The 27,352-nt window shown below is 43.2% G+C and overlaps 1 protein-coding gene and 1 long non-coding RNA gene across 20 annotated transcripts in view; one reads left to right on the plus strand and one right to left on the minus strand.

Moving 5' to 3' along the window:
• The window catches only part of TBC1D1 (TBC1 domain family member 1), a 255,708-nt gene that overhangs the window by 197,892 nt on the left and 30,464 nt on the right, over positions 1 to 27,352 (plus strand). For 14 of the 19 annotated variants that reach the window (XM_024245843.3, XM_024245844.3, XM_054553822.2 and 11 more), the window contains 3 exons: positions 10,199 to 10,384; positions 16,225 to 16,386; positions 23,287 to 23,445. In XM_024245843.3, coding sequence (XP_024101611.3) covers positions 10,199 to 10,384; positions 16,225 to 16,386; positions 23,287 to 23,445 — 507 coding nt within the window. The remainder of the gene's footprint in view (positions 1 to 10,198; positions 10,385 to 16,224; positions 16,387 to 23,286; positions 23,446 to 27,352) is intronic. The other 5 variants (XM_054553823.2, XM_024245846.3, XM_024245847.3 and 2 more) reach the window with 1 other exon arrangement.
• On the minus strand, positions 1,235 to 2,499 carry LOC134761268 (uncharacterized). Its single transcript, XR_010139660.1, has 2 exons — positions 2,390 to 2,499; positions 1,235 to 1,655 (listed from the first exon to the last, which is right to left on the minus strand). It is a non-coding gene; the product is annotated as an uncharacterized LOC134761268 (long non-coding RNA).

A 27,352-nucleotide genomic window follows, 5' to 3' on the forward strand; every position in this document is an offset into this window, starting at 1 on the left:
AGATTGCGCCATTGCAGTCCAGCCTGGGCAACAAGAGCGAGATTCCATCTCAAAAAAAAAAGCAAGTTATATTACATTTTAAAACTCTATTTAATGGTCAGGTCATACATCCATAATGGGTAGAGTCATTGCTTAATTAATTTAAAATAATGTATTTAAAAGGTACCTTTGTTCCCTAGTGTCACATAATGTGAAACATCCAATTAAGGTAACTGTAACGTAAAGTAAGTGGCTAAAAAAGTGCTGAACGCCAGAGGACAGAGATTCAACCTTTGGTGTGCATTAGAATTTCCCAATTGTTCAAATCCAGGTTGCTGGATCTACCCCAGAGTTTTTGATCCAGTAGGTTTGGGGTGGGACCAAGAATTTGCATTTCTAACAAGCTCCCAGGTGGTGCTGAGGCTGAAGCTCGTGTGGGGACCACATTTTGAGAACTTCTTCTGTAGACTGAACTCATGGTCTAGGTTCTATCAGCTGTGACCCATGTGCTGCTGGAGGGAGTGGTCAGATGTCCTGACCTCTGTGCCCACAGTGAGGTCCAAGCTGAGTAGGTTTGACCAGCAGCTGTAATCACAGAGTGAACAATGTAAACGACCAATGTTGGGTGGTCTGACACCTTTTAAAAAAAATCCACGTGGATGAGATCACAGAGCTAAGTGTGGGCAGCAGTCAGGGTAACTCCACGTGGTTACTGCTCACGCACTGTCTGCCATTTTTCACCTCTTCTTCAGAGTGTGGTCAGGATGGTGGCCTTGCCCAGCACAGGAGGCCCTTTTCCTTCTGACCACCTGACCCGACCCACCTCTTAGCATCTGCAGGCGCTCCCTGTCCCTTCGCTGGGCCCCATGGGGAACTACTTGCAGTCATCAAATTCATCATGCTGCTTTCTTTTAATTCCCACACTTGCCAAGGTGGGACTGCCCCCCGTCTCCTTCCCAGTCATGTGTCAGAACTCAGCACTGGACCTTTCCCCTTTCCCTACTCCCACCCCTCCCCACCCCCACGAACGTCTCACTTGGGATCATCTCTTCTGAGGTTGGGCCTGCACAGCCGCTCTCTGCACTCTCGCCACCCTGTGGGCTGCCCTTGACCCCTTGGCACACAGACCTGGAAGTTGGCCTGCTCAGCTGTCTCCTTAGGGGTGGAGCTTGGTTTTCTTTCATCACTGTTCTGCGATGAATTGAATGCGTGATTGGTCACAGGAAGGTAGGGAAGGAATAAACACCTTATGATATGTTTCTTATAAGGTTTTATATGTAGAAAGTTATACGAAAGTGTCAGATATCTATATATGAAGTATATGTGAAGTTTTATGATAGTTTTGCATAATTTAACAATAAATTCTTTAAAGGAGCTGAGTCCCAATCCCTTGGGTCGAGAGTTGTGTGGCACCCGGGGCCTGCTTGTTCCCTCCACTCTGTGTGTTCGTTGCTGGCCCCTCATAGGCTGTCCTAGACCTGTTTGACTTCTCTCCTTTCTGCCCCGTCTTCCCTGAGACGCTCCAGGCTCCCTGGCCTCCTGCTTCTCGAAGCTCCTGTTGTGTTTGTTTTCTGTGCTCAGGGCGCCATGGTGCTGTAGGCCACAGAGGAGGCGTCTGGGGTCCCTCGGGGCAGGTGCAGCAGGAGGAAGCCGTCTCTGAGGGCATGACCTTGGAACTGAGCATTGACAGAGGAGAGTCAGCCAGACAAAGAAAGGCCAAAACTCCACCCCTCTCCCACCCTATTTCTACGTGACCATGGGCCCTGGACACGCCAAGACGGTGACCTGGGGCCTCCTATTGTTGCAAGGAGCCCCTGGGAAAATGTTGGCATTTTCTTCATAGAACAAGTTTCTCTTCTCCAGTATTCTTCAGTAAATCAACTTTCTTTTTTATCCCCAACCCCAGTCTGATTGCGAAGAAGTCTAAGCAACAGAAAGATTTTGCCAAATAGGTTATCTTTTTTAGAACAAAATAGATAATGATATTAATAGGAACTCAGCACTTACTCTTGTCCAAGTACTGTTTTTAAGTGCTCTCAAGGATTTTTCATTTAATCCCCACAACAAAGCTGTGGGAGGTGGATGCTATTATTGTCTGTGATTTATGAATGAGGAAAACTGACACAGAGGGGTCGAGGAGCTTGCCCCTTTCCTGGTAGTTAGTACCATCATCAGTTGCCTGCTCCTTTTCTTCTTTGCTTTTGTGTGTATTACCCCAAGGCATTAGGATGAGCCAGCCAAGTTCTAGTCCTGGCTTCACCACCTAATTAGCTCTGTGTCCCATGCCTTGCCGTGGAGGGATAAAACCGATTCCTAGCTTATCCGTTGGTGGTGAAGATGAAATCAGTGGGGTACTTGTAAAGCATACTGCCCAGCACATAGTAAGTGCCCAGAAAATGTGACGTCAGACCTCTTTAAGCTTCAGTTTCCACATCTGGGAAGAGAGGGGGGGGTTGAGCTGGGTCATTTTCCAGTGTCCCTTTCAGCTCCATGTTCCTGTGAGCGCTGACAGTTTCCCCACAATCCTGAAGAAAGAAGGAAAATAAGGGCAGGGTGACGAAGGTCGCCACTGTGACGTGGCTGCTGGTGGGAAGTCCCTGGGGAGGCAAGGCCCAGCTTCCCAGACACAGCCCTCAGGTGCTCATCCTGGTGGCACTGACCAGGGGCTATGGTGGGCTTTTCCACCCCAGCATGTCTCATAAAATTACAAGAACCACAGTTGAAAATCAGTGTTACAGAAATGGTAATAGGATAGGGCAAACTGTTACAAAGATCAGCACTTAAGATTCTGGCTGAGGCTGAATATTTGTTTCTCTTTAGTTTTGTTTTCTTTAATCAAGAACTGAGAGCCCTGACTTTCAGCTCCTCAAAAAATACAGCTTCCTTCCCCTTGCAGATGCAAAAACAAACACCACTTCTTTCCAAGCATAATTTTCTCCCATGCATTATCTCCTGTCTACAGCTTTTTCTTGATCCTTCTCCAGCTCCTGTAGACCTCCCATTTAGAGCCACCAGCCGCCCGCCACTGGGGCCGCGCAGAGCTCTTGGTGCTCTGTGCCCTGGGCTCGCCCACCCAGGCCTGTTCTCTGTGCCTCTTCCTGGTTCTCTTCCCTGGACTTCCCACTGCCGTGCGGTCTTCAGTGCTCCTCTGAGCTGTTGTCATGACCTCTAACCAGACTGAGTCAGGACTTTTGACTTTCTCATCTCTAAGTCATCCTTACACAGCCTTGGAAGTTAACCCTAAACGGCTATTTTGGGAGAGAGTGGGGATAAAGATCTGCAGGCCTCTTGCTCCTGGTCCTTGTTTCTGCCTATCTTGGCTTCTCTTTTTAAGTGTGTGTGCACCTCTCTCCTCATCACACCCCTCCTCTCCCCATGACTCCCATCTCAGGCAGAGTTAGGTGCTCTGTTCTGTGTCCATAGCTCTTTTTCCAGCACTTCTTCTCACTGTTTGGTAGTGGCCTTTCATGTATGTCTGATCCACTAGGCTGTGCACTCCCTGCCTGCCAGGATATGGTTAAAGTGCTAAAGAATGTATATATGAGATCACTTTTGCTTAAGAAACCCCCAGTCTTCTGGAATTCCCGATTTCTAACCAATTAATATGTGGATTGACTAGACCTTAAGCAACCAAGAGTCAGCCAGCCTTGTCTTCTGTATTCAGGCGCATACTATCTGGTCGTTAGACAAAATGGGTCATTATCAGTGATGAGTTAATAATTACCTGCACACCTTGTTTATGCTGGTTCTTTAACTAAAGTGGCTCCCATCAATTAAACCTGCATGGATTTTACCTGTCCTTCCAGAACCACCCCCCTTTCCATGAAAACTGACAACAATGATGGTAAGAAGAATGGTGTTGACATTTTATTAAATGCTTACTGTGTGCAGGCTTGTTTTTTCCACACATTTACCTAATTAATGCTCACAGTAATCCCATGAACTAGTCAGTTTTATGCAGATTTCGCAGATTAGGACACTAAGGTGGCAAGTGATCAGATAACCTGTTTGAGGTTGAGGAGCTAGATCATGGTAGAGCCAGGTTCGATCCCAGATACCTGGCTCCAGGGCCCATGCTCTTGACCTTATAAACAGCTGAAATTCATCTTTATTTGCTGAACTTCCAGAACACTTTCTTTATATTTCCCTTATTTTAGTAGTCATGTACTTCTCTGCTACCCTGATTCATACTTGGATTTCTAGCAGCATGCCTGGCATGAGGCAGGAACTTAACAGTATTTCTTTATACTAAATGAATGTTGTCTTTTTTTTTTTTTGAGACGGAGTATCGCTCTGTCGCCCAGGATGGAGTGCAGTGGCGCTATCTTGGCTCACTGCAAGCTCCGCCTCCCGGGTTCACGCCATTCTCCTGCTTCAGCCTCCCAAGTAGCTGGGACTATAGGCACCCACCACGGCGCCCAGCTAATTTTTTGTAGTTTTAGTAGAGACGGGGTTTCACCGTGTTAGTCAGGATGGTCTTGATCTCCTGACCTCATGATCCGCCCGCCTCGGCCTCCCAAAGTGCTGGGATTACAGGTGTGAGCCACCGCGCCCAGCCGTGAATGTTGTCTTTAAAAAATTCTGTTTTCCTCTAGCTAGACTGTCATATAATGCAACTGTAGGAAATAATCAGGTTATCTTTGGAATATTTTCCGTAAAAGATCCACAGAAGTCATGGCAGGGTTGAGAGTGAACTTGGGCAAATGAATCCGTTCATTCATTGAATGTTCCATGTATATCTGCTGTTTCCCAGGTGTGGAATATGGCAGGGAACACAGAAATCTCTGCCTCCTGGGCTCTGCTTTCTGTTGTAGTAGAGGTAAAGCTGCTCATGCTTTGTAAACAATTTGACAACATTAAGTCTACATGGTCATTTTACTTTGTTTTTTCTAAGAAATTTTCTTGAGCTGTTCGTAACAACAGACGCTGCAGATGTTAATCCCTGTTGTTGTTAACTTTTCTCCAGAGATTTAATGTTCAGTTTTCTCCTTTCCAGAATCGATTTATGTTGTTCAAACAGAGGTTTGAGAATAACTGGAATTTCTTTAACTTCTTTTTTTTTTGGCATGGAGTTCGGAATTTTCAAGAGGGATGAAGAGAGGTATAAAATGCTCTATGGTGGGTAACACACAGAAAAAGCCAGAAAATTGGAGAATAAGGATCTGTCTTCTCATTTCCTTCTAGAGCTCCTCTTTCTTACAGGGCACTTAACATGTGATTTAATGTCATGTCTTTAAAAGGAGGAGAACTGCAGTTCAGAACTTAATGTCAGTGCTTTGTGAATGAGAGAGCCAGATACTGGGCAGATAGGAGGTCGTGTGCACGTTGCTTTTTCTCTTTCTTGATCATGGCATTGATTCTGTTCATAACAGTGATGCAATGTCATACTCTTCCCCACACATTTGTGTGCAGATAGAAAGATTGCAACAGCACAGGAAAAAGAATGCAACAGCACAGAGTTGTTGGGGAATAATTTGGCATCTAAAATATCGACATACCAGTATAGATCATATTTATGACTCTGTTGGGAGTGTCACAGCAATGATTTAATAGGAGGCAGTTATCTCCAAGGCCTCCTGAATTATGACTGGTTTTAAAATTCTTAGAACCCATTGGAGGCTATTGTTTCTGAAAGGCTACATAATTTAAGTGCTCCACATCCTGTCATTATAGATGTCAGAATAGTAAAATCTAATCCTGGACTAAGTTGTTATCGCAGCCCTTTGGTTTGGTGGCTTTGCTGACTTTATAAATATGCCTGTCAGTGCCTGTGGTCTCCACAGTTGGGCAGTCGGCGGCAAATATCATTTCTCACATTTTACACTAGGGGACTGGAACCCAGAAGGCATATGTTTTCCCAAGAGGCACCAACACAGTTGGCCCATGAGGTAGAGCAGCCCCTCCTTCGGCTCAGCCTCCATTGCACTGAGCCAAGCCACGCTTTCTACACTGGCCTCTGTGCAGCTGTCTCTCAGCAAGAATGCAAGTCGGGGAGAGAAGCTGGATCCCTGGGATTGTTCTAGAGAATAGAAACCTCAGAGTAGCCCTCCTTAGACCACCTAACGCATCGCATCGCTGCATACATATAAGGGACTCAATGCTGGTAGGATTGGCTTAGGAATGATGCAAGTGAAAACAGTGCCCCGGTTTATCATTAGAACAAGGTTCTCAGCTGACAGTTGCCTCAGACTTTGATTTTGTTCTCCTCGACCTGCCACTCCACTGGAGTCCACATCTCTCAAGACTGCACACGTGTGAAGGAGGACTGATTACAAACCAAAGCCTTGTCCCCAATCTGGATCTTTTTGCATTGTTGAGAAAGCAGCTTACTTGGACTGATTCAGCAGGCCAAATTTAGAACAAAGATTTTTAACTATCTCCCTTTATAAATTACTGAGCTATTTTGTAGCCAGGCTACTCTTAATATGAACAAAAAATATACAAATTTGTTGTTAATCGTAAACTATAAAAATCAGTAATTGTTACCATGTGAAATGAATTTGGATAAAGGAGATACATTTTTGCCCCTTCCCAGGGTTTAGGAGAGACAAAATGGTGAGATTTTAGCTCTGAATCAGAGGTTCTTATTAGAGGTAGTTTTGTTCCTCCTGACCTCTAGGGGATATTTAGCAATGCCTAGAGGCATTGATGGTGGGCAGATGCTACTATGCCCACTGCTAAACATCCTACAGTGTATAAAACAGTTCCTCCCGACAAAGAATTATCCAGCCCCAAAATGTCAATAGTGCTGAGGTTGAGAAACCCTCCTTTAAACTCTTGGGTTTGTTTGCTGACCTTTACAGTGGATCAGCTTTTATTTAGTTCATGTAGAGGTGAAATTAATACTAGTGCTCAGATATGTCTTTGTATTCTGGACTTGGCCTGGATCCCCTGACCAAATTTGGGACAAGCTCCTGCCATGTGTTGAGGACCTGAATTCAGGCAGCTAACAACAGTATTTGAACTGTGTTTTCAGTGGTGGGGGTGAAAGAGACGAGCCGACGTGCTAGGAAGTGCATAGGGTTGCATGAGGAAATAGAGAGTAAAGCTGCAGCGTGGAGCCCTGCTATTCAGAGTGTGCTTGGAGAAACAGCAGTGGAGGCATTATTGGGGAACTTGATGGAAATGCTCCCCTCAGACTTGCTGAATCAAAATCTTTAATTTGGCAAGATCCCCAGTTAGGCTTGTGCATGTAGAAGTTAGAGAAGCATGGGGTAAACTTTTTTTTTTTTTTTTTTTACTTTGGAGGAAAATACACCTTTTTTCTTATCATAGCTCTGACCCTTACTAGCTGTGTGACCTTGGCCAAGTTATAAAACCTCACTGCTCCTTATTTATTTTAGCTGGAAAATGGAGATCATAATATCACCTGTCCTATGAGATTGTTGTAAGAATCAAACAAGCTTATTTGTGCCAAGAACCCATATGGTAAAAGCTCAACAAACTGTCACTAGTGATAATAAGAAAAAGATCACAAAAGTAGAAAACATTAGGGAGACAGCTTAGGTCTTAAATCTCACAGTTGTCGTCACCAAACAATACTTGTATTTTTGCAGATCCAGTTTCTCTGAATACTAAAATAAAACCGGAGTTTCATAAACTTCTATAGACAGTGGTCCTTGTCAGTAGCCCAAGTGGCAGAGAGTACGTGGATCTGGGGACAAGCAGCCTCTACTGTTAGGAATGTTCCATCCTCCTGGCCTGAGTTACACCTGCTCATTGTGATTCCGAATTTGAAAGGAACACAGTAGGAACTTTCAAGACCCTGGGAAGAGGAAGGCTGTGGTAAACAGGAAGCATGAGATTAGAAGAAGGAGTTTAGGTGAGGTGAGCCCTTGTTTTACTAGTAGGGTTTAAGAATATCCAAGTCAGCTGGACATGGTGGCTCACACCTGTAATTCTAGCACTTTGGGAGGCCGAGGTGGGCAGATCACCTGAGGTCAGGAGTTCGAGACCAGTCTGGCCAACATGGTGAAACCCCGTCTCAACTGAAAATACAGAAATTAGCAGGGCATGGTGGCGCATGCCTGTAATTCCAACTACTCACTCGGGAGTCTGAGGCAGGAGAATCGCTTGAACTTGGGAGGTGGAGGTTGCAGTGAGCCAAGATGGCACCACCACACTCCCGCCTGGGCAACAGAGCGAGATTCCGTCTCAAAAAAAAAAAAAAAAAGAATATCCAGGTCAACCCCACCTAACCCTCAGCGGGGCTCCCTTCTGTTGCCTGGCTGGGTCCTGGGTTCTCTTGACGCACACGAGATTGTGAGAGTGCATGGAAACACTGTCCTCATTATCAGGACAGCGCCTGCCATGCCAGCCAGAACACATCATAGGAATTGCAAGACTCTTTTGCAAACCAGTGGGAGATATGCTTCCAGTGTGAGGTAAAGCAGAACTTTAATCACAACTGCAGTGTTCCACAGAATTCCAAGAGCCAAGATGGTAAAAGAATTAAAAAAAGAAAGGAAAGTGCTCAAATGAAAGACTTCAAGCAGCAGAATAAGATTAAATAAAAGGATTCAATTGAACTGCATCATATTCAGTAATGACTAATCCTAAGTATATAGGGTTTGGGGGTGAAAGGATTTGTTTTGTAAGTGTTTTGCAGGAAAATATTTTTTCCATCTTTCATTTTAATTAGAATAGATTTGCGTTATTTTTTCTTAGTTTTTATTTTTAAAATATTTATTGCCACAAATTTAGAAAATACAGGGAAAACATAAATAACAGTGCATGTAAACCCAGTATTTTGTTCCTTCTTTTGTTCAACAGTTATTTCTCAGGCACCTGCTGGGTGTCAGCAACTGTGCTCAGTGTGGTGACCAAAACCCTTTTCAACAAGGCAGCAAGGTTCTAACGTGGTTAGGGCTTACAGTTGAGTAGCTGAAATTTTTATTTCTTTCTGTGCCCCTAGTAAAGATATGATGGGAAACAATAAGAGCTATTTTTTTTTTATTGTGTTCTTACTCTATGTTGGGCCCTGTTCTCAGTGGTTTATAGCCTATTAACTCAGTCTCTTTACCACCACTCTGAGGGGAGGCTCTGTCATACCCACTTGACAGATCGGGAAGTGGAAGCATCAGGAGGTTAAGCAACTTGTTAAAGATCACAGAATCAATAATGACAGAGTCTTGATTAGAATCCCGGCAGCCTGGCTCCAGAACTTGCCCTATTAATCACTGAACTGTACTGCCTGTCATAATATGTATCAAATTGAGATGATACTTTATAATTTCAATTCTTGCTTTTCTATTGAACAGTACACAGTAACATCCTCCTATAATGCATATAAACCCCCAAAAGATGTAGAATTTTAATTTATTCATTTGTCTGATAGGCTCATAATGAAATAAGACTCTATAAAGCTGTGTAATTTAGACATAGGAAACATTTGGATTGTAGTGATATGTAGTGGGAACAAATAGTCTTCTGAATCAGGAAGACATGAGTTAAGAGTATGCCGGTGTACCTACTTACTCACTGTATGACCTTGGGCAAGTTTCTGAACTTTAGTTTCCAGGCTAATATCTGCCTTCTGGACTTGTCATCAGGATTAAATGAGTCTACCTATATAAAATGCCCGGCGCAGTGCCCAGCACTTGGTAGAAGGTCTGCTAATGGTTACTGTTACTACTGGCTATTAAATACATTTTAATCTTCCTTCAGAATACCTGGCCAGATAACACAGTGGTTAAGAATGCACATGAAAGCCAGACTGCCAGACTGTTGGGTTCCAGTCCTGGCTCGACTCCTTCCTAGCTATGTGACATTAGGCAACTTACATAAACTCCTTGTTCCTCAGTTTGCATTTCTTTAAAACTGCATAGTTATAATACCCATGTTTTAGAGTTTTGTGAGTGTAAATTATTGTACATAAAGCTCTGAGAACAGTTTGGTACACAGTAGGCACTGTAGGAACGTTTTCTATAATTATTAAATAACATTTTCAGAAGGAGATAAAAATATTACACCTTAAAAAGCAAGTATCTTTAAATACTTCCTCAGCTACTGAAGTTTTGCTTACTATTTGATATATCATTTGTTTCACGTTTGTGGCTCAGACATGGCTTATGCCAATGCATATTAACACATGAATTTTAAACTTGGTGATATTATTATATTTTATCTGAATGAACAGAATTTGCTGATTTGGCATTGTGTTTGAATGTGCATTTTTTGTTGAAAAATGACGATTCTGGAATGCCGTCTCCCTTTCCAGATTATTCAGAGCTGGGAGAGCTTCCCCCACGATCTCCTTTAGAACCAGTTTGTGAAGATGGGCCCTTTGGCCCCCCACCAGAGGAAAAGAAAAGGACATCTTGTGAGCTCCGAGAGCTGTGGCAAAAGGCTATTCTTCAACAGATACTGCTGCTTAGAATGGAGAAGGAAAATCAGAAGCTCCAAGGTTGGTTTGCCATCTTGATATTGAACAGGCCTGGTCTTATCTTGGCTCTGAAGTTAATCACATCAGACATAAGCATGCTGTCTTAAAAATATAGCAGCACAATAGTCTAATGTACACATCTATCTATATCTGTTTACTTTTTCAGAGTAGTATTAACACTGTTTACTTTCTGGTGATCTAATGATAGTTTCACCAACTATATTCATTATTCCTCTATGGTCACTGTTAGTACAGCGTTTAGAACTTCTGAGATACAAGCTTTAAATCTAAGCTGTAACACACTGAAAGGTGCTTTTTGTTTTGTTTTGTTTTCCCCTCTGTCTCTCTCTCTCTCTCTCTGCTTTATCCTCAGCCATAGTCTGTGCCTGTGTGTTAGGTATGAACTTTTCTTGTGTAAGTCATTAACATGTGTAACTTCACTCTATGTGCTTCTTCAGTGATTTGCAAGTAATCTGAAAAAAAGAATTAGCTGAATTCTACCTGTACTGATATCAATAGTGTCAAAATATGACATTAACTTTGAAAGGTTAGATTTTTTTCATTTCCTGTTTCCATACTGACACTGGAACCAATTAATATTATCTTCAAAGTAGCTTAAGATGCAAAGTTTACATACTCTTTGGAAAGATCATGAGTCTTAGGGTATCTAGAGAACCACCCGCTGATAAAGTAGTGAAGATTTTGAGCAGGAAGTCTGCATAATCTCTTTCAAAGGGAAGATGTAGCAGATGGTTCAGTCACCCTGCCATTGCCCCAGAACAATTTTGGAATTACAGTACATTTCATTCAGCATCATTCTTGATTGCAAATTTTGATCTTTTAAAATGACCTCGATGCTTATATAGAGCTGAAAGTCATTAAGACACCAAATCTGAGGAATAAGCTCCTGAGAATGTGTCACATCCATGAGTTTCAGTTGCATAGCTAGTGTCATAGCGAGTGGATAGACGTTCTCTGTGCATGTCCATACAGTGCTTGTGAGTTATGACAACACTGTGTACCAGCAACATAGTTTCTGCAGTTGAAAAGTACGAATTCATAGAATGTAAAGAGGTAGTGTCTATATCTTTTGACTGAAAACAGAAAATGAAATATAAAGGAATAAGACCTTTTGATATGAAAGTAGCCCCACAGTTGGAATAGGCTGGTAAGCTTTCCAATGTGCAGTTTTGAAGCTGAGAAAGATGGGTCCTCCCATCAGGGTGCTGTGGAAGGTGATAGCACACTGGGGGGGGGGCGTTTAGAGCAGGTGAGTGCTGTTTTCTTCCAACCCAGTTTTTCTGCCACTTTCTTGTGTGTTCGTGAAGGTAATTTTAAAAGCAGATGTCTAAAAGATGTTTGATAGTGATGGCATTACTACATGTGTCATCAGTTAAATGACAGCTCGGGAGCACAGCAGTTATATTGGTGTGTATCTTGGTATTTTTGTTGAAGAGGAAAAAGGCAGTTATGTTCATCATGTAGGTCATAAACTTTAATGCCAATACTGGCCAATCTTCTTGCAAATGACAGCCATGTAAAATCAGGGCATAGCTATAAAATGGGAACGGTGCTCACAGCTGTCTTCTTTGTGGTGAGGACAGCTGTAATTGGTGAGGCAAAATCAGTGTGCCACAAAAGCAGAATACATTCTGCTGTGCAAGCAATGACCAGACAGACTAGAATGAAAAGGCAAGAGTTTCCTAAGGTTACCTGGAACCCTCTGGCAGGTGTTGCATTAAGTTTACTGGCCCTTGCCAACAATCTTCTAATGCTTCCTCATTTCATCTGGCTTCTTGGCAGTGTTCAGTTTTTGTGGTCTTTTATTTTTACTGTTTGACTTCGTTTCTCTTCTTAGCTCTGTAAAGTTCAACATGTGTTTATCTTTGTGGTGAAAACACAATAAACTTGCTTAATATAATGTTGGAAGCGTTAATCCATTGTATTAGTATGTACAGGACCTGGATTGCTGATAAAAAAATAACTAGCAATAAGAGCCTGATTGCTTAAAAATATTTAGTAAGTTTTGTCGGGGTGGATTAGGGGCAGGGCAGAACTTTTACATTAAATATAGATGCAAGATTTGATAAGAATCAGCCAGAGTGTACAGTAAGTATTCACTTAATGTTGCCAATAAGTTCATGGAAACTGCGAATTTAAGCAAAATGGTGTATAATGAAACAAATTTTACTAAGGGTTTATTGATAAAAACAAGAGTTAAGTTCCTATGGCATATTTCTGGGCAAAAAAAAAATCACCAAACTTCTAAATAAAGACCCAAGACACTTCTAATATTAAATATTGATGTAAATGTGAGCTATGCAAACATTTAAGCAAGATTAATACAAATAAGATAATTATTGGCTTGGCACAGTGGCTCACTCCTATAATCCCAGCACTTTAGGAGGCCAAGACAGGGAGATCACCTGAGGTCAGGGGTTCGAGACCAGCCTGGCCAATGTGGTGAAACCCCGTCTCTACTATAATTACAAAAAAAATTACCCAGGCGTGGTGGTGCACACCTGTAATCCCAGCTACTTGTGAGGGTGAGGCAGGAGAATCGCTTGAACCCAGGAGACAAAGGTTGCAGTGAGCCGAGATGGTGCCACTGCACTCCAGCCTGGGCAACACAGTGAGACTCCATCTTAAAAAAAACAAAAAGAGAGAGGTAATTATTTTTCCACTTATTCCACTTCAGGGTCTCAGGTGGCCAGAACCTATCCCTACAGCTTGGGGGGCAAGGCAGGAACCAGCCCTGGACTGAATGCCATTCCATCTTGGGGTGACACACACACACACACACACACACTCACTCAGACTGGGACCATGTAGACATACTGATTAACCTAATGTGCACATCTTTGAGATGTGGGAGGAAACTGGAGCACTTGGAGAAAACCCACACAGACATGAAGAGAACACAAACTCCACACAGATAATGGCCCTGGGCTAGGAATCCATTTTTTTCTTGTCAACATTATAACAAAGCGACATTGAGCATAAAGACATTATTTGAGGACCTGCTGTACTATGTACTTAGAGAGATAGGCATTCTATCGTTGAGTTTCTTTTTTTCTCCCTTCTTGAAGGAAGGTTAAATTGCATCTGAGATGGCTCTTGAAATTGATTAGGGGTTCAAGCTGACTTGCATACTCTTTGGGAAAGAATTTAGAAGAATGTGTATGAGGAAGTTCTTCTTATGGTTAAGCCTGTTTCCTGACTTGAATAGTAGATGAGTCAAATATTTTTTACTATTCTGGAAGCATCGCATTCTGGAAAGAACCATACTATGTCATCTCAGTCTACCTCACTCCATTGTAGGCACTTGGAAGCTGAAGTTGTGATTTCTCCAAAATTAGATAGGTAATTTTCATTGCTGTTAGAACAAAAAGCATTGCCTCTCTTTGAAGCTACCAGTCCTCCGCTGTCCTCCTCTGCAAGGCCATTTTTCCCTTTTTTTTTTCTTTTTTATTTTTGAGACAGAGTTTCGGTCTTGTTGCTTAGGCTGGAGTGCAGTGGCGCAATCTCGGCTCACTGCAACCTCCACCTCCTGGGTTCAAGCGATTCTCCTGCCTTAGCCTCCCGAGTAGCTGGGATTACAGGTGCCCACCACCACACCCGGCTAATTTTTATTAGTAGTGGTAGTAGTAGTAGTAGAGACGGGGTTTCACCATGTTGGCCAGACTGGTCTGGAACTCCTGACCTCAGGTAATCCTCCCACCTTGGCCTCCCAAAGTTCTGGGATTACAGGCATGAGCCACTGTGCCCAGCCCATTTTTCTGTATTTTTAAATGAAGATGTGAGCAGCCAAATGCAAGATCGCAACATGTGATTCAATACAGCCATGGCTTGGTGTTGACATGTTATTGCCAGTTGAGCTAATCCATATAACTCAGCATTTTATGCTTTACTAAGATTAAAATGATGTAATAACATTAAATTTTGAATTACAGTTGATGTTTTTTATTTAAAAAACATTTTTCTTAGTTAAATAATACATGATGGTTTAAAAATCAAATATTCAGTGCAGTTCTTCTAAAATCTCTGCAAGTGTGGGGGTCATTTAATTGCTGAGCCTTCCAGCCTATTAGCTTTCCATTCTGAGCTTTCAAGAGATGGTGGCAGCTGGCAAGACAGTTTTGTCTGGGAAAGCCATTGTTAACAGAGCAGAATTGGGGATGGAGCAGCCATAGCCCACCCACCAGAGTAGGCACAAATCAGACCTGAACGTTATCACAAAGTCCAAGTTGGCTCAGACATTTGTGTTAAATCATAGTAAATATTTTAGAGAACTTTGTTGCAAATTTACGTTTGATCTCAGTCAGTCCTCTTCCCCTATCTCTACAAGCTTACAAACCGCATGGGTGTGTGGGGTCTTATTTAATATTGCGAACAGCTGGGTCCTGTATCTGAAGTTCTTGCCCTGGAGCCTGGGTGTTTGTTGTAGTTCTGCACCATCTGCCTTGGTTGATAAGGCATTTTGGAGGCCACTGATTTCAGGCAGCAGTGTTGTTAGGATACGGAAACAGCAGGATGTTTGTGGATTGAGCCTTTTCAGCTGAATCTTCTGGCCAGTTCTTTCTGGCTGTGTGAAGTTGTGTCAGCTACAGAGCAGGATGCTCATGTTGCCTGCTGGGCTCTGTTAGGGTGGCCAGACGTGCTTGTAGCAGCCTTACTGCCAGAGGAACATACGTTGGTATCCAGAGCCCAGTGTTGCCACCAGTTGCAGTGCAGCAAGGCTAGCCCCAAACCTGATTTGCTGCAAGGATTAGCTCAACTCTAGTGACATTTATTGTGTTTTCTCATAGCCCAAATCACAGCCTAAAAAATAAAAAAAAAACTGGGGTTGACATTTTTAAAAATTTTTTTTAAAAACATTTTTCTTAGTTAAATAATACGTGATGGTTTAAAAATCAAATATTCATTGTAGTTCTTCTAAACTCTCTGCAAGTGTGGGGGTCATTTAATTGCTGAGCCTCCCAGCCTCTTAGCTAAAAAATCTAGGGTTGACATTTTTAAAAATGTGTTCATCAGAGTACGAGGGAAAAGATTAAAGATGGTAGATGGAAAACCATAAAAGCTGAGAGGAAGGCAGCCCTGGGCTTAGAGTCGCTTGGCTTCCCTCTAGCTGGTAAATAACCAGCACCAAATCACCTGATCCTCCTGAACTTCAGTTTCTGTGGCCGTGAAGTGAGAGATTGGGTCCAGGAATCAATGTAAATTGTCAATTTAAGATTTCCCTTTATTGATGTTATTCCCCCCTGGGCTTGATAATTTAGTTATAATTCTTCATGCAGCTTTAGGTTGAGTAAGTTTGGTGGGAAACAGTAGCTCTCTTCATATATTTGAGAGATGTCATTTGAAAGGGGTAGATTTATTCAGTTTAACTCCAAGAAGCAGAAATGGGACCCATGGTAGAAGCTACCAAATGGAGGTTTGGCTCTAAATAAGAAAACGATCTTTAGAGTGCCTCTCCTAGTTTAGATGAAAAAAATTGCATCAAGTTCTAACCATGCTAGTCATTGGGAATTTTATTAATAACACATAGCTCCTGTCCTGGGGAGGCTCATGGTTTGATAGGGGTAAGATGGAAAGAATTGGGCAGATGTGGGTTATATCTTAGCAGTAGAGCCAACAGAGTATGTTGGGGGTGAAGGGGTAAGAGAAATCACATACCTCCTAGGTTTTTAGCATTTTCCAAAACAAGGAAAATGGGTAGAGGCATGGACAGTGACTTATATTTAGACGCGTTAAGCCAGTTGTAACTGCATGACATCTCAGCGGGATAACAAGTAGGCAGCCATGTTGTGTAATGGAAATTCCATAGCTTTACTAAGGCGCTCTGGAATGGTCTATTCCAGCCTCCGAAAATGATTTGCTGAACAAGCGCCTGAAGCTCGATTATGAAGAAATTACTCCCTGTCTTAAAGAAGTAACTACAGTGTGGGAAAAGATGCTTAGCACTCCAGGAAGATCAAAAATTAAGTTTGACATGGAAAAAATGCACTCGGCTGTTGGGCAAGGTAAGCTTCATTGGGAAGCATCTAGTCAACCTCACCCCTCATTGGTGATTGGGGAGAAGTGTGGAATAAAAAAAATGTCAAGTCTAATTTTAGTGGCCATCTCCCTTCTTTTCATCACATCTTAATCTATTTCCATATACCTTACTTAATAGACATGTGTTTCACCACGTTTCATGATTCCTCTTAATTAAAATTTCCAGAAGGCCAGGAAATAAGAAGAAGACAGGAACACCCAAGGGCTTCGTTGCCTATAAACTGGATAATGATTTGATGATATACTTTGAATTAAATTATAAACTAGAAACTAATTGTATGGCTTGTCTCTGGGTACTCTAGGGAGACAACATAGTGTGTGGAGCACAGACTTCAGACAGGTGGTCTTGGGCTTAAATCTCAGCCCTGCCACTTACTTTGCAGTGTGATCTTAGACAAATGCCTCACCCTCTCTGAGCTCCAGTTTCTACAAGCGTAAGATGTGGGTGCTGACAGTGGATGTTGTGAGGAGCACACAGCATGTGTCTGCTATACTGTAAGGCCTTAGAGAGCGGGCAGGATTCACTGTTTTTTCAGTGAGATCTGCCAGCCCAAACTGTTACTGGTCCAAGAAGAATAAGTACAGAACTTGAAACTAAGCATTTGGAAATGTTTCCAGCAATTTGACACAGTGATCCTAATTAAAAATGTGGACTTATATTTTGTCCGTTTTTTTTTAAATTTTGTTTTTCTAATTTATTTTTACTGTATCGTATAAAAATATCAGCCTGTAGTAGATTGGAAAATTTTTAAAAAGAAAAAAAATTGATGCTTCACAGATAGTTTGAGAACTGCTATTTTGAAGCTTCCTTTCAGTCATTATTAGTGTTCTAGTCAAACAATGATTTCTTTAAAAGTATATGTTAATGTCTTCTGGCAAGAGTAAAAGCCTGAATCTAATCTGATTCTATGCTACTGAGTTCTGGTTGAGCTCATCATGAATAACCAGGTGTTCTGAATAAGGGTTTCAAGTATGTATAGAATGGGTTTTTCCTGAGTTTATCAGTTGTATAGTGGGAAAACGTTGTATATGCACTTTTGCTTTTTTGTTTTTTGAGATGTAGTTTCACTCTTGTTGCCCAGGCTGGAGTGCAGTGGTGCAATCTCAGCTCACTGCAACCCCTGCCTCCCAGGTTTAAGCTATTCTCCTGCCTCAGCCTCCTGAGTAGCTGGGATTACAGAAACCCGGCACCACGCCTGGCTAATTTTTTGTGGGATTTTTTTTTTGTTTTTTTGAGACGGAGTCTTGCTCTGTTGCCCAGGCTGGAATGCAGTGGCGTGATCTCAGCTCACTGCAAGCTCTGCCTCCCGGGTTCATGGCATTCTCCTGCCTCAGCCTCCTGAGTAGCTGGGACTACAGGTGCCCGCCACCATGCCTGGGTAATTTTTTTTTGTATTTTTAGTAGAGATGGGGTTTCACCATGTTAGCCAGGATGGTCTCGATCTCCTGACCTCATGATCCGCCCACCTTGGCCTCCCAAAGTGCTGGGATTACAGGCGTGAGCCACCATGCCCGGCCAATTTTTTGTGTTTTTACTAGAGACGGGTTTTCACCATATTGGGCCTCAGGTGATCTGCCTGCCTCAGCCTTCCAAAGTGCTGGGATTACAGGTGTGAGCCACTGCTCCTGGCCTGCATATGCATTTTTCATCTCTAGGAGCATTAATGGAACAAAGCAGTGTTTTTTACTATAGTTTTTTAGGCATTTTTAACCTTTTCTGAATTTTGACATCAATTTTAGTAATCATGGGTATTTATTGTTTTGTTACACCTTTTCCTTTTCTATGGATAAGGAAACTTGGGCTTAGAGCAGTTGAGCAGTGGCTCTGGGCCACAGAGCTGGGTTCACACCACCGTACTGCACTGCCTCCTGTTGAACAGGATCTCTAGGTGCTTTTCTCAGAACATGTATGCAGTGGTGAAGACCGAAGTTCTGGATTGACAGCAGCTTTCAGTGTGACTTTGGCAGGTACCCTCTTTCTGGGCTCTTGCCCCCTTACTGATAGCAGGAGAGACTTGCACCGAGCAGAGGATCTTGGAGCTCTCTTCCAGTTCTAATATTCCTTGCACCTGTACCTTTTGCTTGAGGTTTACCTTTACATCAAATGACCCCAAATTGCTGTTTTGAAAAGGGAGAAGGCAGAGAAAAGAATGAGTCTGTTCTTCCCCATTCACAGTTGCCTAGATGATCACCTTCAGGTGTCTTTGTTTCTGCGAAAGGCAAATTGCATGGGCCTGTGACAGCTATTCCAAATATTTGAGCTTCTTAGAAGCCTGGCACCTGGATATTTGTTTTTCACTGGGCATATTTGTGGGGGCTAATAGAAATACTCTAGGAATCTGGACCCTGGGTAGTGAAAGTTGGGCGCAGATGATTGAGCATTCTGTATACTGGAGTGAGCTGAGGCTGACCTGGAATTTCCTTGTGTGTTGCCTGACTTTGCCACATCACTTTTTACTGCAGAAGCTCTAATCATAAAGGGGGCTTTGTCAGTCAGGTGGTTTTAACACATTAAGATTTAACAACTCCAAACAAATGATGGCGGTCTGTTTTGTGGCTCAGAATAAAAATGTGCATCTAAAAATTTGAGACTAAATTTGAATCATATCTTTGACCTTTGAAGTAGAGGCCAACTCACCTCAGAGACCTTGAAAGAGAGGGTAGTTGTGTGGATTAAGAGGCCCTTCCTCATAGTGACATAAAAGACCCTGAAGTGATGGAAATAAAGGAATTTATAAAATTTTCCGAGTTAAAATTAGATGAGGGGCCAGGATTAGGGTATCAATTTAGGAGAAGATAACATAATCCTATGACATTATAGATAATTCAGTTTAGTACACATCAAAATGATTTCTCTAAAGATACCTAGATAGAACCTTATAAGCTGGAATGTCTTTTTTAGGAATGGGATTGCAGAGTGGCTGCCTGGGCTGCTGATGATAAGGGCCAGATGCAAACTCTGCTTGCTTTTGACCCGGCAATGCCATTTATAAAAACTTACTCTAGAAACTAATCAGCCAAAAATGTACTGCAGTAAGAAGAATGCTTATTGTGACATTGTTTAATAGTCAAAACAAAACAAAAAACCCAACATATGACTATCCCATGTCATATTCCTTGAAAACGACACCATAAGTAGATCTGTATTTACTGATATAAAAGATATCTAAGTTGTTAAATGAAAAGAGTACAGCATGGTCTCCTGTACTGTTGATATTTCCATTTGTGTATACATGGAAAAACACCCACGATGCAGATGTCCAGGTTATAGACAGGATGACCATAGAGCCCAGTTCACCTCGCATAGCCCTGGTTTATGACTCCTGTCCTGGCAAAATTATTAATAGCCTTCCTCTTCTTCACTTTGAAAAGCTTCCTGCTTTGGATGGTAAATATATGCTCATTCTAGTTATGGGTGGTTTTTCACTTTCTTCTTTATACCTCTTGCATTTCAGAGGTTTTTTTGCCCCACTTTTTAACAGTGAATGTATATTATTTTTTAAGTGAGTAAGAAGCTATTTACATGGGGGTTGGAGGAACGGCCTCCTGCCCTCCCAGACCCTGCCTGCAAGCCCTAGGTGGGCTCCATTGCCAGGTTTCTCTTGGGTTAGGAGTGAAGGCAGCACCACAGTGGGGAAGGGCATTCCAGGCCATTCTTAGCAAAAACATTGGGTCCAACTTGCATGATCCTGTGCTTTAAATCACAGAATCTAAGCTTACTCCTGAATACCACAATATCTGGTACTGTCCAGTGACACAGCCAATATTCTTTTCTTTCAAAAAATAAAGGTCTGATAAGACAATGGAAATGATTTAGTAATAGGAAATTGGACGTTTCATAACTTGGGAAAATTTTCCCAGTTTGAGAAAAAGTATTTTGTGGAAAAAAGCCCCACTATAAATCACTTATCATGCTGACTGTTTTCTAGCCCACATTTACTTCTCATCAGCATTTGAAGTATTTGTGGGGAGGGTGTGCGTGTGTGTATATGTACCCAGGATATATCTATGAGCTGGAATAGCAGAGGGAGACAAGAAATAGAATAATAGTAGAAAGCAGATATCAGGGTATATTTGTTTCCTGTTGCTACCATAACAAGTTACTACAAAAATAGTGACTAAAACAACAGAAATTATTCTCTCAGTGTTCTGGAGGCCATAGCTCCAAAACCATGCTGTCAGCCTGTCTGTACTTGGCCTCTTCCAGCTTCTGGTGGCTGTCAGCTTCCTAGACTTGTGGCCACAGCACTCCAGCCTCTGCCTCCTTGGTCACATTGATTCCCCTTCTCATCTCCTCCTCTGTATGTCTATTATAAGGATGCTTGTCACTGGATATAGGGCCCATCTGGATAATCCAGGATGCTCTCCTCCTCCGAAAGTCCTTAATTATATCTGCAAAGAAGGTAACATTCACAAGCTCCAGGGATTAGGAAGTGAACACATCTTTTTTGAGGGAACACCATTCAACTCACTCTACAGGATCATTTTATTAATGCTGAGATAAAATTACAGAAGGTATAGGATGTGGTCATGGTTTACAGGGGCCCTGTATTTCTTCTACAGACCAACTTAAAAAAAAAGATACGTGAAAGGGAAAGAAGAAAGCATTTACTACACAGTAAGTATTTCCAAGAGGTAGCCCAGTGAGACTTTTGAATCTGTTAATAAAATGATTACTATTTGGTTCAAATCCACAGATGGTTATTTTATCATTAATTGCAAGGTAAGAACACAGAATATTTTTTCTCTAGTCCCCATTTGAGTAGCAGCCTTGTTGGACATTTCCGACATGGAGGACAACAAGAGAAAATGGCAGTCAGCATCCCTGGGCTGTCACTCACCGGCCTAAGGACCTGGGGCAAGGGACCTGTTCTCACTGCCTCTCTTTTCTTTACCATGAGGATAATCATGTTTCCCTTAGAAGGTTATGAGGATGGTATGGGCCAATACACGTAACGTGCATGGAATGGTGATGGTGCATAGTGGCCTTGCAATCAGTGCTATCTGCTGCTGCTACCTTGCCAGAGCAGAAACTTTTCCCAAAGGTGGCCAGAGACAGAAACCAGAGAAACCATCCTCCTGGGCAGGCTGTCTGAGTGGCAGGGCAGGGTACAAAGAGGCTACTTTTCTTCCTGGATGGAAAGAAAGATCAATGCCTAACTCGGAGGCTTCCTTTCTCCCAAAAGACAAGAAAGACTTGGCATCTTATTCTTCAGTCTTCTTGCTCTCCCCTTTTCCACCTTTTTGGCCTTGTAATAGCTGAGTAATGAGCTAAAGAATTTTGGTTCAAAACTGTCACCTTTTAAAATTAGGTTTGCCCTAAATAACATCCTTGACTTTAAGAGAATTTTCTTAAGTTTTAGACATTGTTAATCACTGTGAGTATTCAAATTAATCACATGCAAAGCATTAGGTAGAGGATCTTGGACATTTTCTGTTTTTAGAGCTTTGTTGGATGCTCACATGGCAATGTCTATGCAGTCAGTTCCTACCCAGCCTCTGGGCCCTTCTTGCAGCTTATCTTGCAGAAAGAAGCCTCATCGGAATTCCAGAATCTCAGCTATGATTAGCTTACTCCACCTCAGCTCAGAAACATGCATGGTTCCCTGGAGCTACCAAACATGGGGCAGGTTTCTTGCCGTCAATTTTGCCTCTGACAATAACCCTTCCAGCCTTCTTGCCAGCTGCTCTCTTCCATGTGCACCCTTGTGCCTGAGGCAAACCGAATCACTCTCAGTTCCCTCTCTCTGGTTGTACTTTTCTCTTCCTTTTCCCTCATCCTTAAGGCTTGGCTCAAATGAAGGATTCTGTGGAACCTTGATTGCTCAGTTAGAAATGAGCAAACCATCTCAAGGAGAGAAAACCAAACACTGCATGTTCTCACTCATAGGTGGGAATTGAACAGTGAGAACACTTGGACACCAGAAGGGGAACATCACACACCGGGGCCTGTTTTGGGGTCGGGGGACGGGGGAGGGATAGCATTAGGAGATATACCTAATGTTAAATGACGAGTTAATGGGTGCAGCACACCAACATGGCACATGTGTACATATGTAACAAACCTGCACATTGTGCACATGTACCCTACAACTTAAAGTATAATAATAATAATAATAATAAAAAGAAATGAGCCAGCTTCTCTTCCATCTGAGCTCTACTTCCTTTTGATTCTCTCTTGTTTCTGAAATCACATCTTACATGACAGTTTTTCATACTTGGCTTTGTTTCCCTAGAATGTCGTTAATTGGCACCAGGTTGGAGCTCAGGTCATATTCTTTATTCCTTGCAGAGTCTGACAGGGTCAGAACATGATAATACATTTGAGAAGTGAGAAGAAAGGAGGAAGGGGCCAGGAAAGTGAGGGGAGAATAGGGGGTGGAAGTAGGGGAAGAAGCCAATAGGGCAAGGTTTTAGTTGCCTCCCTTCTGTTCTTATGCTGTTAATTAATAATGGAACCAGTGGCTAGGCACGATGGTTCATCCCTGTAATCCCAGGACTTTGGAGGCTGAGGCAGGAGGATTGCTTGAGCCCAGGAGTTTGAGACAAGCCTGGACAGCATAGAGAGACCCTGTCTCTACAAAAATAAAAAATAAAATTAGCCAGGCCTGGTGGTGGGCACCTATAATTTCAGCTACTTGGGAGGCTGAGGTGGGAGGATCATTCGACCCCACAAGGTTGAAGCTGCAGTGAGATGTGATTGTGCCTCTGCACTCCAGCTTGGGTGACAAAGCCAGACTGTGTCTCAAAAAAAAAAAAAAAAGGAACAAGAATTTGGATAAATGGAACATGAAACACAATTCATTTTTATTATTAAGTTGTATTCTGTGCATAAATTATTTCCATATCTTCTCCCCCTTTTAAAGGTGTGCCACGTCATCACCGAGGTGAAATCTGGAAATTTCTAGCTGAGCAATTCCACCTTAAACACCAGTTTTCCAGCAAACAGCAGCCAAAGGATGTGCCATACAAAGAACTCTTAAAGCAGCTGACTTCCCAGCAGCATGCGATTCTTATTGACCTTGGTAAGTCTGTGCCATCGATTGGAGATGACAATGGAAGTTTCACTCACATGAAAAATCTGAAGAGACTGTCCAAGTTATTTATTGACCTGCCTTTAGGTTTAGCAATCAAAATTTACTACTGAGACTTTTAATTTAAAAAGCCCTAGGGTAATCACAAATGTCGTCTTCAAGCATATAAAAATCTCTGCATTTTCACTGGGGAGCTTGTTAGCTTTGCTTGGCATGGAGGGAGGGTGTTCATTAAGGCTGTAGTCATAATTGTGGTTCAGTCCAGTAACTCAAATATTGATAGGAGGTTTTTATAGTCAACCGAAGGAGCATCCTGGAAAACGTATAGATGTTCAGAACCGAGGCTTGGTTTAATTACAGGAGCCATGGCCTCGTTTTTACTGCTTACAAACAGAATTCATCAGAAAAATTGTAGAAAGCAGTTTGTGTGTGTACCTTGAATGATTTTATTTTGGAAACTGGGTGGCACCTTGTCTCTTGAATAGTTTTTAAAATATGAAGATGGGAACAATGTACAGTCAGCCCTCCGTATCTATGGGTTCTGAATTTGGGGACTCAACCAACCTCAGATGGAAAGTATTTGGGAAGAAAAATCAATGAAAACTAAACAATAATATAGACTTTAAAATATAGTAACTATCTATGTAGGATTTACGTTGTATTAGGTGTTATAGGTAATCTAGAGATGATTTAAGGTGTATGGGAGGATGTGGCCGGGCACGGTGGCTCACGCCTGTAATCTCAGCACTTTGGGAAGCCAAGGCCAGTGGATCATGAAGTCAGGAGATCGAGACCATCCTGGCTAACACGGTGAAACCCTGTCTCTACTAAAAATACAAAAAAATTAGCCAGGCATGGTGGTGGGTGCCTATAGTCCCAGCTACTCAGGAGGCTGAGGCAGGAGAATGGCGTGAACCTGGGAGGCGGAGCTTGCAGTGAGCCAAGATCATGCCACTACGCTCCAGCCTGGGTGACAGAATGAGACTCTGTCTCAGAAAAAAAAAAAAAAAAAAAAAGTGTATGGGAGGATGTATGTAGGTTATATGCAAACATAACACCATCTTATAGAAGGGCCTTGAGCACCGTGGATTTTGGTGTCCGTGGGGACTCCTGCAACCTATCCCCTGCGGATGCCAAGGGATGACTGTATTGGATAGATTTGCAGTTGCCACTGTGAAGAACTTGTAGAACTGGGGTGTGATTATGATACATAGAGGGCCCTCTTGACTTGTCAGTGGCCATGCACAAGGTCAGGTGGCCATGCAGTCCCGTTTGCCTGCCGCCTGTCACCCAAGCTGCTGTCTCTACTGGTGGTGAGCTGGCTCTATGTGGCAGGAGATTGGCCCTGCTGCTTTTAGAGCATGTGGCCCTGCTTCCAGAATACCTGTTCTGGTTGCAGCTGCTGCTGCTGAAGGCTCCACAGAACACGCAGTGCTTTGGGGCCCTGCGGTGGCCCGGTTCTCTGAGTGTTCCTGCAGCCACGACAGAGGGTGCAGTGTGAGCCGCATCTGGCAGTATGAAGTCCTTTCCTCTCAAGCCACGTAGCTAGCCTTAAAGGTTAATTTCATAACCCTTAAGGTTATTTATTTATTTATTTTTTGAGACGGAGTCTCGCTCTGTTGCCCATCCTCGAGTGCAGTGGCATGATCTCGGCTCACTACAAGCTCTGCCTCCTGGGTTCACAGCATTCTCTTGCCTCAGTCTCCCAAGTAGCTGGGACTACAGGTGCCCGCCACCATGCCTGGCTAATTTTTTGTATTTTTAGTAGAGACGGAGTTTCACCGTGTTAGCCAGGATGGTCTCAATCTCCTGACCTCGTGATCCGCCCGCCTCGGCCTCCCAAAGTGCTGGGATCACAGGCGTGAGCCACCATGCCCGGCCCTACTTAAGGTTATTCTTTAGCTTGAACATCATCTCTGAGAAACTTTCCCTGACTGTGGTCTCCTCTCCCACCTCAAGACTGGATGAGGTGTCTTGCTAAGCCCCCTGTAGCACCCCATACTCTCCCCATGGTGAATATCACATTTCTTATCATCACCGTTATCTGCTTATTATCATCACTGCTGCTGCCTGACTTCACCTTGGGCCAAATGTTGTGCAAAGGGACTTAAACTCCTTTCTTTAATCCTTACAACATGATCAGGTAGATGTTCTTCTGTTTCTCTTTAGAGTTGAGAAAATAAAAACAGACAGGTTACGTAACTTGCTGAAAGTGACACAGCCGAATTGCTGCTGATCAGTGTGACTTCGGAAGCTGCACTTTTTTTTCAACTTTTGTTTTAGATTCCAGGATTGTGTGTGCAGGTTTCTTACAAAGGTGTATTGTGTGATGCTGAGGATTGGAGTATGATTGAACTTGTCACCCAGGAACCAAGCATAGTACCCAATAGGTAGTTTTTCAACCCTTGCCCTCCTCCCTCCCAGGGAGTCCCTGGTGTCTGTTCTCATCTTTATGTCCATGTGTACCCAGTGTTCAGCTCTCATTTCTAAGTGAGAACATGTGATGCTTGGTTTCTGTTTCTGAATTAGTTTGCTTAGGATAATGGTCTGCAGCTGCATCCATGTTGCTGCAAAGGACATGATTTTGTCCCTTTCTGTGGCTGCAGAATATTCCATGGTGTCTATATATCACATTTTCTTTATCCGGTTCACTGTTGATGGGCACCTGGGTTGGTTCCATGTCTTTCCAATTGTGAATAGTGCTGTGACGAACGTGTGAGTACATGTGTCTTTTTGGTAGGATGATTTATTTTGCTTTGAGTATATACTCAGTAATGGGATTGCAGGGTCGAATAGTAATTCAGCTCTTAGCAGAATCTTATTTCTTACTCCACCTCCCCTGCCTGTCCTTAGTATACAGCAGTGGCTTTTGGTTGCCTTTTTCCCTTATAGGATGCAGCCCTCTGCGGACTGGGCTGGGGCTGTTTGGCCATTATACCCTCGGCTCCTAGGACAGTGGCTGTGACACAGCAGATGCTCAAAGAATATCTTTAAGATTCAGAGTATGAGACACTGCACTAGCACCGCCATCTCATGGGCCCTCACAACAGCCCTGGGAAGGTGGCCTGCGCCATCTCTAAGAAATGAAGAAACTGAGGTCACATGTTGACCATGGTCACAAAGTCAACTGAGGGGAAGTGACAGGAACTGAACCCACTGTCACTCTGTGTTTCCCTGGGACCCTCTGAGCCTAGGAGCCCCATGTTGCTGTGCAGTGGCAGGCCAAGGCAATGCCTTGGTGGAGCTGGGGCCCATTTGGCCCACTGACCTGAGGAAAGCAGTTTTGTGAACTGGCAGTAGCTGCATTTGCTAACATGGTGAGTAACAGGAAATGCCATCATGTTCCTATCATGTGAAACAAAGTGAGAAATAGGTTCAGGGTGGGAGGCTGAAAGGGAGGGAGTGCAGACAGCCCCGCTCCCCACACTTGCTCCAAGGCTGGGAGGAGGAACGGGAAGGTGTCTCCCCTCCTGGATTCAGTCACCTTCTTCTCTTCATTCCCCTGCAGTATCCCCTCATTCTTCTGCGGGCAGAATCAGCCCCTGCTTCTTGTTGCTCAGATGTCATCACTTTTCTGCAGAGGGAAAAGAAGAGGCCAGATCAGCACAATGGCCTCGGCCTGGCTGCGCGCTCCAAAGGCACTGTGTGTGCCTGAGCACCACCATAGCCTCCCCTGTAGGGCTCGGGGAGCCTTCCCCAAGCTGGCATGAGGTCTGTGGGAGCCCGGTCCACTGGCAGGGCTGGCTGCATTCAAGTCCTCTCCATCCCTGCCTCTCCCCACCCTCTCCCTCTGCTGCCTGATTCTCTGACAGTGCTGACCCCCTCTCTCTTCCCCACTCTTTCCCATCCTCGCCTGGCCTCCAGTTTGAATGCTGTCCACATACTTCCCAAGGGCCTG

This window comes from Pongo abelii, chromosome 3 (assembly GCF_028885655.2).
Source record: "Pongo abelii isolate AG06213 chromosome 3, NHGRI_mPonAbe1-v2.0_pri, whole genome shotgun sequence".
Lineage (NCBI taxonomy): Eukaryota > Metazoa > Chordata > Mammalia > Primates > Hominidae > Pongo > Pongo abelii.